The 14411-nt window shown below is 32.4% G+C and overlaps 2 protein-coding genes across 5 annotated transcripts; both read left to right on the forward strand.

Annotated features, from left to right (window-relative positions):
• The first annotated feature begins 634 nt into the window (after positions 1 to 634).
• Positions 635 to 2124, forward strand: LOC111703128 (cell wall protein DAN4). Of its 2 annotated transcripts, XM_023474996.1 has the most exons (2): positions 635 to 1385; positions 1548 to 2124. In XM_023474996.1, the coding sequence occupies exons 1-2, from the start codon at positions 682 to 684 to the stop codon at positions 1969 to 1971; spliced, it is 1128 nt and encodes a 375-aa protein (XP_023330764.1). In that variant the 5' UTR covers positions 635 to 681; the 3' UTR covers positions 1972 to 2124. The 2 variants fall into 2 exon arrangements, with proteins under 2 accessions (XP_023330764.1, XP_023330763.1); XM_023474995.1 differs by having other exon boundaries at positions 635 to 2124.
• A 1962-nt stretch (positions 2125 to 4086) lies between these two features.
• On the forward strand, positions 4087 to 11542 carry LOC111703127 (zinc finger protein 142). 3 transcript variants are annotated; one of them, XM_023474992.1, is made up of 3 exons: positions 4087 to 4184; positions 7492 to 7644; positions 9779 to 11542. In XM_023474992.1, the coding sequence occupies exons 2-3, from the start codon at positions 7518 to 7520 to the stop codon at positions 11404 to 11406; spliced, it is 1755 nt and encodes a 584-aa protein (XP_023330760.1). In that variant the 5' UTR covers positions 4087 to 4184; positions 7492 to 7517; the 3' UTR covers positions 11407 to 11542. The 3 variants fall into 3 exon arrangements, with proteins under 3 accessions (XP_023330760.1, XP_023330761.1, XP_023330762.1); XM_023474993.1 differs by lacking the exon at positions 4087 to 4184 and adding an exon at positions 4733 to 5107; XM_023474994.1 differs by lacking the exon at positions 4087 to 4184 and adding an exon at positions 5537 to 5619.
• Positions 11543 to 14411: the final 2869 nt, after the last annotated feature.

A 14411-nucleotide genomic window follows, 5' to 3' on the forward strand; every position in this document is an offset into this window, starting at 1 on the left:
TTAAATTTTAGATTATTAGCTCAATAGCTCAATAATAAAATAAGGTTCATATTTTTCTNTTTTCTATAAAATGATATTCCAGGGCCCAAAAGGTTATATAGCACAAATATGTGAAGTACACCTGCAGTATGGAAACAGTGCAACAAAATGGCCGTTTTACACTTTTTTCCAGTAAATTCCCCTCTAATATATATTCTATTCTCTATGGTATTTGCCAAACAGGATCGAGGGCACCTCTGGCTTCCTACCGTCTGTTGGGCACTTCTTTTAAATCTGTTTTACAATTTTTTTTTAGATGTGACAAATATATTATATTTGATTTATTTGAAAATGTTTGGATTTTTGAATGATGAACATTTAGTTAAACATTATACAACAAAAAGAAGCATCAAATATTCCATATAGAAGTTTAACGTTTACTTTTAAACATGTACCAACACTTCTAGGTTTGTTTAGTTAGAGTATTCAATTGACGTTGTATATTTCCTTGAATTCCTAGAAGTCTCTGAGTATGCTCCAGGATAAGATTAAAAAACGTTGTTTGTCAAGAATTAGAATAATCTTCTTCTTCTTTCATTCATGCTAAGCCTTCACAATCATTAGCTGATAAGAAAAGTATAAAATTGTATATTTAAGCAAAGTTCTATCAGTCCATTCTCAACCTCAACACTTCTCGACAACATGAAACTAGAATTTGCATTGGCTAGCTTTTTATTCGTAGGAGGTTTTGAAGGCTCTGATCGGCAGTTTAACGTTGTATGTCCTGAAAGCGTAGATGGGTTTCCAGTATTTGTTCCACATCCCACAGATTGCACCAAATACTATGAATGTGATGGGAATTGGCCAATATTAATGGACTGCGCTCCTCCTTTGTACTTTGATGCTAATTTAAATGTCTGCAACTGGCCAAGTCAAGTGGATTGTCAACAAACTACGACAGGAACAGGAGCAGCAAGCACCACAGCCTCCTACAACACTACATCTACTACACCATCCTACAATACTACACCTTCTTCACCTTCCTACAATACTACATCTACTACACCATCCTACAATACTACATCTTCTTCACCTTCCTACAATACTACATCTACTACACCATCCTACAATACTACATCTTCTTCACCTTCCTACAATACTACATCTACTACACCATCCTACAATATTACATCTACTACACCCTCCTACAATACTACAACTACTACACCCTCCTACAATACTACATCTACTACACCCTCCTACAATACTACATCTACTACACCCTCCTACAATACTACATCTACTTCACCCTCCTACAATACTACATCTACTTCACCCTCCTACAATACTACATCTACTTCACCTTCCTACAATACTACATCTACTACACCCTCCTACAATACTACATCTACTACATTCTCCTACAATACTACATCTACTACCCCTTACTACAATAATACAACTACTACACTATCCTACAATGCTACATCTTCTACACCTTACTACAATAATACCACTACTACACTATCCTACAATGCTACATCTACTACACCATCCTACAATTCTACATCTACTTCACCTTCCTACAATACTACATCTACTACATTCTCCTACAATACTACATCTTCTACACCTTACTACAATAATACAACTACTACACTATCCTACAATGCTACATCTACTTTACCATCCTACAATACTACATCTACACCCACCTACAATACTACACACTCCTACAATACTACATCTACTACATCCTTTTACGTAACTTCAGAGAACCACATCAAAGATGGGAGGAAAGTTGTCGCTTGCCATCCAAGTACAGATGGATTTCCTGTATTTATACCCCATGAAACGGATTGTACCAAATATTATATGTGTAATGGAGATATCCCAATTTTAATGGAGTGCCCAAGTCCGTTGTATTTTGACCCAGATGAAAATGTTTGTAACTGGCCTCAAATTGTTAACTGTATTCCAGCTGAAATGTAGAATTGTAGATATAGACACTAAAAATGCATTCATGTTTCATCAATTTAGTAGACATGTATATAATCATTATATTTGACAATTAGCAATACAAAATATCATTCTAATAACTAAATAATTCATAATTGATATCTTTAAATAAACAATATATATTAATTTTGGGTCAAAAAGCGTTTCATTATATTGATCTTAATTTTGAACCAGATTTTTGAAAACAAATAAAAGTAAACATGAAGGAGTAAGATATCTTTTGCTATTCACCAATTTCTTAGTTTTTTACCTGGTTCTCATTGTTCCCCCGGATAAGCACTGAGATGGTATTGATGGCCTCTGCGAGAACATCAACCGAGATACAAGAGGCCAACAAAATATCATATAGGTGGCTCAGATCACCTCCCTGAAATAAAATTTTTGCAAAAAGTGCTTCCATTTTTTGATCAGATTAAAGTTTCAAGGTTACCGTTTAAATCGCAGGCATTGCTATGCATTGCATGGGGGTTAACGTAAAATTGCACTTACAGAAGCTAACAGTTTCTTCCAATTCAAGGTATACCATATGTCACATAATCACAGTTCATACAAGGATATCTTACGCCCGCATGTTTACTCTCCACTAGGGTTTCCACGAAACAGTCAATTCTCTTGCGCACCAGTTGCATGGAATGCACGAAATGACATTTATTGCAAGCAATTCCGCATCATTTTCGTATCTATACAGTTTTGCGCATTCATTCAAAATATATATTTTATTTGCACGAAATTTTGTAAGAATACGAAATTTCCGTTAGAATATACAGGTCATTTTTGCATGTAATTTTGTAATGCCCATGAATATGAAGAATCAAATTCTTGTACTGCAGTAATGTGCACGAAAACGAAATTAAGCTATGATGTGTTGCATGACATAATGAAATATTAATTTAAAATTTCAAAATCCAAAATAAAAAATTTCAACTTTTATTTTCAAACTGTTTTATTGGCGGTAGTGAGATTTCAAAATCCAAAATGAGAATATAAAATTTCAACTTTTATTTTCAAACTCNGATCTTCATTTTTCGGTATCACAAATTGTGCATTCCTTGTCTTACAGATTATGCTTGCAGGCATTATTGTGCGTTGTCTGAAATCATTTATTGTGCAGTAAAATGGCTAAAATTCACTTCTGAAATCTTAATTTACGTTAACTTATATTTAAGTTAAATACAAATTCTAAGTCTGTGTTTGTAAACAAAGGGAGTCCAGTTACTGTACACTCCGTATACAGACCAATTTATATATATATATATAGATATTTCTAAATACTTGGGACATAAAATGTCGTCATCCAACTATGAGTTTGGTCCACTTTAGTATTTATTCACTTTGGGCAGGCTAGCAGTCTGTAACACTGATTAATTTAATTTTGAATTTATTGATCATTTCCTGGAATTGTTTCTAGAAATTTAAAGAAATAATGAAATAGCTCGAAATATAATTCGAAATAGCAGGATAAAAAGAAATACGCAAAGACCAAGATTTTATTCAGAATTTGCGAGAAATAGCTTATGCGCAAAAACATCGAAATTTCGTTCAATCTTTACTTGAAACGTAAGCAAATATTTGCGCTCCAGTTATGACTTTCAATAGTTAATTATGAGCATGGGACACATAAATTGTGCAGTGTAAACAGACCCTGCATTTCACTAAATGGGTAATTTGATAATTGTCCAATAAAACTATTTGCTTTGAAACAACATCAAATAAACTTAAGCATCTCTTAAAAGTCGTCTTCCTATTTCGGAATTTTCTGGTCACCTATATTTGGGGAACATTTTTAATAAAATGTTAGTTCAGAAATTAAAAAAAAAACTATCTTAATTTTTTTTGAGAAAGTTTTGTTTATTATTTTTTAACTAATTAAGTTTTTTTATAGTTAGATGAAATACATTTTTTCATAATTTGTGATGATGTTTTTGTTCTTATAAACAAAAAAAGTAATTCTCGCAACAAATCAATTTCCAGCCGCAATAGATAATTGTAGAATCTGTAAGGAATCCAAGCTATAAAACTAGGTCTATATACGAGCAGAACTTGAATGCTTTCTTTCAGAGAGAGAGAGAGAGAGAAAGCGCTTCCTCTCTAGTTCTCTACACATTATTGTGCTGCAATGCAATTCAGTGGTATTGCATAGCTTGGAGATTACGGAGTGTTCGTAAAATTACAGAGGCGCTACGGAGGTATTTTCTAGTGAGGGGGGAGGGGGGGTAGGCTCATTCATAGGTTTAGTTCTGTTCCTATAGAATTTCATCATTTTTAAAAATGATTTAATTCACCATTTGCTCCTGCTTTTTACCTTAAAATGTAAAATCCAAAGAAACATTCTCCATTCTTTGATAATATTATTGGATATATTATGAATATTATCATATAAAAAGTTGTTAGTTTGTTTTATATAAAGTTTCTTTGTTTATATGCCAGATCATAACTCAGGAACCCCTTCACCGATTTACTTAAATTTTGATTTGGGAACTCGGTAAAATCACGGGAATGATGGCTTAGTTTAAATTACAATTTTAGATATGCGGGTTGACTTTTTTTCCAGACAAAGGTAGGTTCTCAAGCTATAAATCATATAACGGCGTGGTAATAACTCCCACAGTTCAGATTAAAAAATAGTAGTTATTGTTCGATACCCCAATATTTATTATATTTTTAAATACTCCTCACTCCTCAGGGGCGGATACAGGATTTAAAATTTGTTTTGACTTTAAAGACTCAAAAAAGTCAAAATTAATGACTAAAGACTAAAAAACTAGATTTTTAACTTTTCACACAATATAGTTTATTAAGACAGATGTTTTCCTGTTGTCCACTAGGGTTTCTTTTCCTTAAGCATGCTATGAGAAGCTATTCTGAAAATAGGATCAAAAAATTCCAAATTCAGGGGGGGGGGCGAATGTCCCCTGCCCCCCTTGTATCCGCCCCTGATACTCCTTCTCGAATTTAATGCACAATCTAATGCGAAGTAATTTAATCAGCCTTTTATATCGAAACAGTACCAGGAATACATTTATTGGACTGTACAATGTTATGTCAGTAGAAATATCAAATTTTTAAGAGAGAAGAAAATACCTCTATAACGCAATATTATTTCAAACAAGTAAGCTCTTTACTAATTCAACGCATTCTTAAAGGGACTGTAAGCGTAATTTCAAGTTATGCTAGTCGGTTCTATTCGAACCGAAGATGAGCTGGCTACAGTGGCGTAAATAAGGGGGGTTATTGGGGTTATTTAGAATCTTGGAGGTAATTACCCCTGAACTATTCAGGCTCTGAATAGCGAGTTGTTACTTTAGTTTGTTTTTGTTTTTTTAAAAGTTGATTTTAAAATTGAATATCTTTTAAATCGAGAAAATAATTTAAATGTGCAGATTGGCGACAAGAAAATTTTAGAAAAAAGAAATAAGAATATAAACAAAGACAATATTTTTTCAAAGTTTTGCAGAGTAGCTTTTCTAAAGATCTTAAAAAGTAACATCCTTTTCCTCTTAGAGTAAAACTATTATGTTTTACCTTACTAAAATAAATTCAGTTTTTTTACAGATCTTTGTATCTAATGTAAAATGAATGACTATAATATTAAAGGATATTAAACAAGGTGAAGGCTGAAAGGTATAAAATGAAAAAATGAAAAAATTCTAGGGAGGGGTAAACAAAATTTTAACTTTTTACCCCCCCTTCAGAACCCTTATTTATGCCACTGACCGGCTAACTTGATAAGTTAGGTTCAGCTAAAACAAAATACAAATAAAATGTAATATGAGCCCATTGAAAATATAATGTTTAACTATTTTGTTCTGATCGGTATTTGTTTAAACTAACTATTCATGTTGAACTCTCAACCGAATATATATTCATTGTGCATTTACAATTAGATACTTAGTCAGCACTCAACTAATCAAAATATTTTCAGGAATGCATTCAATGAACTTATAAATACATATTGATTCAGCAAATGCAAACAATGTATTCTCGTTGACTGTAGTAGACTTTGACATCCACCATTAGCAAAGTGTGTGAACTCATTCTTGTTGACTGTAGTAGACTTTGACATCCAGCATTAGCAAAGTGTGTGAACCCGTTCTTGTTGTATGTAGTAGACTTTGACATCCACCATTAGCAAAGTGTGTGAACCCATTCTTGTTGACTGTAGTAGACTTTGACATCCAGCATTAACAAAGTGTGTGAACCCGTTCTTGTTGACTGTAGTAGACTTTGACATCCACCACTAGCAAAGGGTTTGAACCCTTTCTTGTTGACTGTAGTAGACTTTGACATCCACCATTAACAAAGTGCGTGAACCCGTTCTTGTTGACTGTAGTAGACTTTGACATCCACCATTAGCAAAGGGTGTAAACCCATAATCTTTGACTGTAGTAGACTTTGACATCCACCATTAGCAAAGTGTGTGAACCCATTCTTGTTGACTGTAGTAGACTTTGACATCCAGCATTAAAAAAGTGTGTGAACCCGTTCTTGTTGACTGTAGTAGACTTTGACATCCACCATTAGCAAAGGGTTTGAACCCTTTCTTGTTGACTGTAGTAGATTTTGACATCCACCATTAACAAAGTGCGTGAACCCGTTCTTGTTGACTGTAGTAGACTTTGACATCTACCATTAGCAAAGGGTGTGAACCCATTCTTGTTGAATGTAGTAGACTTTGACATCCACCATTAACAAAGTGTGTGAACCCGTTCTTGTTGACTGTAGTAGACTTTGACACCCACCATTAGCAAAGGGTTTGAACCCATTCTCATTGACTGTTAAAGGTTATATAAGGGTCCATTAGCAAAGTGTTTGAACAATTGCCGTGTCTTATGTTCATTGAACTAATTAAGAAACAGATTTTTGAGTCTTAAAGTGGTCTTCCTATTCCAGAGTTTTCTTTCAAGTCATTTTCAGGAATTAATTTATTGTATATTTAAAATGTTGATCATTAAAAAAATATCAAATTTCACATTTAACTATTATTTATATCTAAATATGAGTACCTCAAAGATTGTTTGTAAGTTAGTACATGATACATATGTACATTAATAATGTACATATCTTTGTATAAGACGTAACAGTCTGTAAGTTTGTCTGTCCGAACAAAATTGATTAACCCAATGACCGATTTGCTTCCGATTTTGATTGGGGAACTCGGGAGAACCACGGGAATTTTCTGAGCTTAGTTTGAAATTCCAAGACTGGGTTGACTTCTACTCTAGGAAAAAAGTTTAGTTTCCATGGAAAGCTGGATTCCCAATCTAGTCATTCATAAACTAGCTTGGGAACCCAGCTCTGCCTGGAGTTTTCCCTAAAAAATCAACCCACTCAACTAAGAATTTTTAAACCAGACTAAGAACATTTCTGTGTATTTACTGAGTTCCCCTTAATCTAAATTTGAGGCAACTCGGTCCGAAGTAGGGATTCCAGGGAATGAAAACTTTTTATTAGTTAGTTTTCCAAATTTTGAAATTATATTTTATATTTTTTCAGATAGAAGGAAGTGTATTGGAGAAGAAATGAATTTCGAAGAAAATGGAGAAACTCCCTTTAAGAAAGAAAAATGTACATATCCTATTCTAGAAAACACATGTAACATTTTTGTACAAGAAGAAAACACAAAGACGGAGATTAATAAAATTGAAGGTAATCTTCAAATCTTCATCTTGGTTGACAGTCCTCGTCGTATCTATCAATACAATGAAGACGACTTCCTATTTCAATTTGGATTTCTACCAAGATTTTAAAGAGCATAGATAAGTAAACATACAGTTAAACCCTAAATAAGCCATACATCGAAAGGATTTATCAAATGTCGTCTTGGCAATTTTTTCAATGGGTTTTATACTATTTTACGTAAATCTTAGTATTTGCAAAAATAAATAAATAGCCATGAATATGCGGAAACAGATTAAAAGAGCTCCATATAATCATTTAATTAAAAAACTAAATATCTGCAACATTCCATTATCAGAAAGTAAAGAATACGACATTTGATGAATTCTTTTGATGTTCGGCTTATTTAGGGCTTAACAGTAGAAACAAAGAAAAACTGTCAGTTAAATTAACAGTTTCTATTTGTTTACTTGAAAGCTTGTTAGAAATCAAAACTTAAAGGGACCGTTCACTTATTTGGGTAATTTCAGGGTAAACTAAACAGCCTAATCGCTGTTGATTGGTATTATTAGTCTTACTTTTCAAAGACAACTGTGGCCGGAGAAAAAGCCGATTTTCATCCAGAATTCGAGGGCATACCCTGAAATTACCAAAATAAGCCCTTTAAACTAAAAAGTCGTCTTGATCAACCACTGCAAAACATTGCAATTATTTATTATTATTATTATTTATTGCAATTATCAAGACACATTTATTTAGTATGTCAACGTTTTCTCGTTAGGGCTGGGCAAAGTTCCGTTAACGGAACGGAGGTTTTCGAAAATTAACGGAAGAGTTCGTTAACGAACGGCAAAAACTGTTGATTTTTTTAAAACAGTTAACAAAGTGGATCAGCCATTTTTGAATGGAAATTAATGGTTGAAAACAAAAACGGAACAGATTTTTGACAAACGAAACGGCCAGAAAAGTTGGAACGTGCCCAGCCCTAATTCTCCTTGACTGTAGTAGACTTGGACATCCACCATAATTTAGAATTTAACGTTCAATCAATTGCCGAAACTATTTGCTTTATGTAACAACATCAAGTGAGATTGCTTATATGACGTATGCATATTCGACTATTTTAAAGGCACTACTATATTTATATTAAAAACTAGCTGAAGGGCCCGGCGTTTCCCGTGGAAAAAAAAAATTGAAGAAAAAAATTTTAAAAAAGAGATTTAGATTTTTTAAACCTGTAACACCCCCCTTCCAGGTTGCCTCCCATGAGTGTCCACAAAAAAATTCAGTCTAACTGGTCCAGCCGTTTGGGGGGTGGGAATAAATATGTCGTTTAGCTAGAACCTCATTATTAGCTTAAAAATTGCCTAATTTTGTTGAAAATCAATGATTTTTTTTCAATTTTTCAATTTCCTAAAAGCTTCGAAATAATTTTTAAATATGTATAACATATTTCTGTATTGAATATGTATAAAATATTTCTGTATTAAATATGTATACAATATTTCTGTATTGAATATGTATACAATATTTCTGTATTGAATATGTATACAATATATTTCTGTATTGAATATGTACAATATTTCTGAATTGAATATGTATACAATATTTCTGTTACAAAATATTTCTTTATTGAATATGTATCCAATATTTCTGTATTGAATATGTGTAGAATATTTCTGTATTGAATATGTTTAGAATATTTCTGTATTGAATATGTATTCAATATTTCTGTATTGAATATGTATAAAATATTTCTGTATTGAATATGTATACAATATTTCTGTATTGAATATGTATACAATATTTCTGTATTGAATATGTTTAGAATATTTCTGTATTGAATATGTAAACAATATTTCTGTATTGAATATGTAAACAATATGTCTTTATAACAAGATCGATAACTCTATAATATAATACAGTGAGACCCAGAAAACTCTGGGATAGGAAGTCGACTTTAAGACTCAATTTATGACTTTAAACAATCAAATGAACTTGAGACAGAACAATTGTGTAAACAGGTTCATTTCACATAATAATTGATTTAATAACTTCTTAGTAAAGCAATTTTCTTAGTAACAATATCAAATACTCTTAATGTCGTCTTCCTAACCTACAGTTTTCTGATTATCACTGTATACCACTTGACATGTAATTTTAGATGAAGACCTGGATCAGAAAGAAGATCCGCTTCACTTCAACCCAAAGCAACCAAAAAAGAGTGATCACAGAATAATTGAGTATCCTTGTACTAAATGTGATTATGTGGCGACTCGGAAATATTACCTGAAGACACATATTAAGAGTGAGCATGAAGGAATAAGATACCCATGTAATCAGTGTATCTTTGTTGCATTTAATGTAGTAAATCTAAATAGACATATCAAATGTAGACATGATAAAGTAAGGTATCCTTGTAATAGATGTGATTTTGTAAGTACCCGACAAGATCATCTCAAAAAGCATATTGACAGTGTTCACGAAGGAGTAAGATATCCCTGTTCTAAGTGCGATTATGTTACAACTAAAGTTGATTATTTGAAGCATCATATTACAACAAAACATGAAGAAGTTAAATATTATTGCAATACTTGTGATTATGTTTCAACTACAGCAGGAGGTCTAAAGAAACATATTGAGAGTAAACACGAAGGAATAAGATATCCTTGTAATAAATGTGATTATGTTTCAACTACTGCTGGGAATTTAAAGATACATATCGAGAATAAACACGAAGGAATAAGATATCCTTGTATTGAATGTGATTATGTTTCAACTACAACAGGAGGTCTAAAAACACACATTGAGAGTAAACACGAAGGATTAAAATATCCTTGCAATAAATGTGATTATGTAGCAACCTTTCCACAATCTTTAAAGGCGCATACTAAAAATAGACATGACTCTGTGGGATATCCTTGTACTCAGCGTGCATATATTGCACCTAAACCAGTTAGCCTAAAGAAACATATTAAAAGTAAACCGTCAGGAGTGATTTACTCTTGTAAACTGTGTGAATTTACTGCCACTGATTCAAGACGCCTCAAAAAGCATATGGAACTTATACACGAAGGAGTGAGATATCCCTGTTTGCAGTGTGAATTTGCTGCAACCACATCAGGGGGTTTAAAGCGCCATGAAGAGAATAAACATTCAGGAGTACGGTATCTGTGTGTCCATTGTGGATATTCTGCATCAACACCAAACAGTCTCAAGAATCATGTTCAAAATATTCACCAAAAAGGAGAAGAAAAATATCTGTGTGAGAAATGTGATTTTATTACAACTAGAACATATTATTTAAAGAGACACATGAAGTGCAAGCATGAGGGATTTAAATATTTATGTGAGAAATGTGAGTATGTTGCAAGGGAAGCAATGACTCTGAGAAATCACATAAAGAGCAAACATGAAGGAGTGAGATATCCATGTGATCAGTGTAAATTTTCCTCCACCTCAAAAGGAGGGTTGAAAAAGCATGTTGATATTAAACATAAACGAGTGAGATATCCTTGTGAAAGATGTGAATATACTGCAACTACTCCTGGGAGCCTAAAGCTTCACATTGCAAGTAAACATGAGGGTGTAAGATATCAATGTGATCAGTGTGAGTATGCTGCAACTACATCTGTCAGTTTAAAGACACATACTAAGAGTAAACATTTAGGATATAGCTATCTTTGTGACGAGTGTGATTATGTGACAAATTACCCAAGCAATCTAAAGATCCATGTTAAGAGAAAACATGCAGTAACAATTCTTGCGACCAGTGTATTACAGCAAGCATAAAATGACAGATATAAAGATTAAAAGATTTAAAGGTGTGTATATGATTTTGATATTTTTATATCTCTCAATTGGTCTCTTTTATCGAAATGACTCCCATTGTTTTTTCTAAAACAAAATGAAGTGTACATGTGTCATAGAATGTAGCTTCATCATCCGAGAACACTATTTTATTTTTCGTATATTCATCTGTATTTTTTTGTGCTTGTGACTTGAACTATGACTTGAATCCAGATTTTTAAATGTATGCCACAGTTAAATTAGAAATACATTCAAACTCATCAAATTCATCACCCATCCACTCTTTCTTTTAGAAGTTGTTAGTTTTTCTTACCCTAGCTTTAGTTCGTCAAAACAGAATAATTTTCAACTTTTAATTGTTGCTCAATCTTTCAACAGGTTCTCTTCAAAAAATCAATAATAAAATGTTGCGGATTTACAATTTTTTTTGTGGATTTTTGAAATTTTACGAAAATCAAAAACTTTTGTGACAATATTTTGTAATTTCAAGTATTCAAAAACCCTTCCTGGGGTCATGTGAGGTCGGTTACGACCTAACAGACTAGCAAAGTGTATAAAAAGATGACATGTGGAAGTTTAAGGTGGGTTGAGGTGTTTTTTTTTCATTATATTTCCAATCAATTAGGCTTATAGGATCCATTTTTTGGATTTGACTATTTTCTATCTGATTTCGTTGGTTAAATATTATGTTAAGAATTCTATATTCTATGCTCAGCTAGATATTGAGAATGAAATGTTCTATGCTCTGCTAGATATTAAGAAATCTATGTTCTATGCTTAGCTAGATATTAACAATTCTATGTTCTATGCTCATCTAGATATTAAGAATTCTATGCTAAATGCTCTGCTAGATATTAAGAATTCTATGTTCTATGCTCTGCTAGATATCAAGAATTCTATGTTCTATGCTCTTCTAGATATTAAGAATTCTATGTTCTATGCTTATCTAGATATCAAGAATGCTATGCTGTGCTAGATATCAAGAATGATATGTTCTATGCTCAGCTAGATATTAAGAATGATATGTTCTATGCTCAGCTAGATATTGAGAATTATATGTTCTACGCTCATCTAGATATTAAGAATTCTATGTTCTATGCTCAGCTAGATATTAAGAATGATATGTTCTATGCTCAGCTAGATATTAAGAATGATATGTTCTATGCTCAGCTAGATATTGAGAATGATATGTTCTATGCTCAGCTAGATATTGAGAATGATATGTTCTATGCTCAGCTAGATATTGAGAATGATATGCTTTACGCTCAGCTAGATATTTAGAATGATATGTTCTATGCTCAGCTAGATATTAAGAATGATATGCTCTACGCTCAGCTAGATATTGAGAATGATATGTTATGTGCTCAGCTAGATATTGAGAATGATATGTGCTATGCTCATCTAGATATCAAGAATTCTATGCTCTGCTAGATATCAAGAATGATATGTTCTATGCTCAGCTAGATATTAAGAATGATATGTTATACGCTCATCTAGATATTAAGAATTCTATGCTCTATGCTCAGCTAGATATTAAGAATTCTATGTTCTATGCTCAGCTAGATATTGAGAATGATATGCTCTATGCTCAGATAGATATTTAAAATGATATGTTCTATGCTCAGCTAGATATTAAGAATGATATGCTCTACGCTCAGCTAGATATTGAGAATGATATGTTATATGCTCAGCTAGATATTGAGAATGATATGTTCTATGCTCAGCTAGATGTTAAGAATGATATGTTCTACGCTCAGCTATATATTGAGAATGATATGCTCTACGCTCAGCTAGATATTGAGAATGATATGTTCTATGCTCAGCTAGATATTAAGAATGATATGTTCCATGCTCAGCTAGATATTGAGAATGATATGTTCTACGCTCAGCTAGATATTAAGAATGATATGTTCCATGCTCAGCTAGATATTGAGAATGATATGCTCTACGCTCAGCTAGATATTAAGAATTCTATATGTTCTATGCTCAGTAAGATGTCCACAAACTATTTCTAATTTAAAAAAAATGACACGTGCGATGAGCGCGGTGACATTTCCCATTATACAAATTCCTAAAATTTTTCGGTTGACACCTCTTAAATACCAGGAGATAATCTCCACCAAAGTTTTAAAAAGTGCGAAAGAAAGTAAAAAAAATGTTATGAAATTTTTATGTTAAATATGAATTTTTTTGTTTTCAATCAGAGAACTAGGATCCTTTGAAAATTTCTAAAAAAAAATAAAAATGAATGAGTTAGGTCCAAAAAACCGTCTTATAAATGCTCGTTTTTTAGAAAAGTACATTTTTTAGCAGTTTTTTTGGTTAAAAATAAGTCAATTGTTGACATTTAAAAAAAATCAACGGATTTCATCTTTCTGGGTAATGAAGAAAAAAATGATGTACGACATGATGAATTCAAGAAGAAAAAATATTTTGTAGCTGTGTTAGTCTTTTTTAAACTTTGGCAGAGATTATATTCTAGAGTTTTAGAGATATTTAGCTTATTTCTCACCTTACACATTAAAATGGGAAAACTACCTTGCGTATCTATTTTCAAAAGTTGGTCATCCGTAAACTCCTGAGTATATTGAGATATTCACAGTAATAATAAAAAAATTATGGAATATGAAGTTGACTTTTAGACTCAAGTTATGACTTTGAATAAGGCACGGCAATTGTGCAGTGTAAACAGACCCATTTCATTAAAAACCTGATTTTACAAAACACACTAGTAAAACTGTTTGCTTTGTTAACAACATTTAATGTCGTCTTCCAATTCTACAGTTTTCTGGTTATACTGTTTGCAATTTTGTAGAGCTTGTTAATTTTTATCAACGAATTTTGTGGATTGAGTAAAAATTAGTAATTGGGAAAATCGATGCTTTGTAAATTGTAAACTGCGACTGGTGAACTCGGGTTGGGGAAATTATGATGTGGAAAAAACCTAACATGTAGAGATTTAATCTTAATAAAAGGACAGAGATGAT

The sequence above is a fragment of the Eurytemora carolleeae genome, unplaced genomic scaffold (genome assembly GCF_000591075.1).
Source record: "Eurytemora carolleeae unplaced genomic scaffold, Eaff_2.0 scaffold62, whole genome shotgun sequence".
NCBI lineage: Eukaryota > Metazoa > Arthropoda > Copepoda > Calanoida > Temoridae > Eurytemora > Eurytemora carolleeae.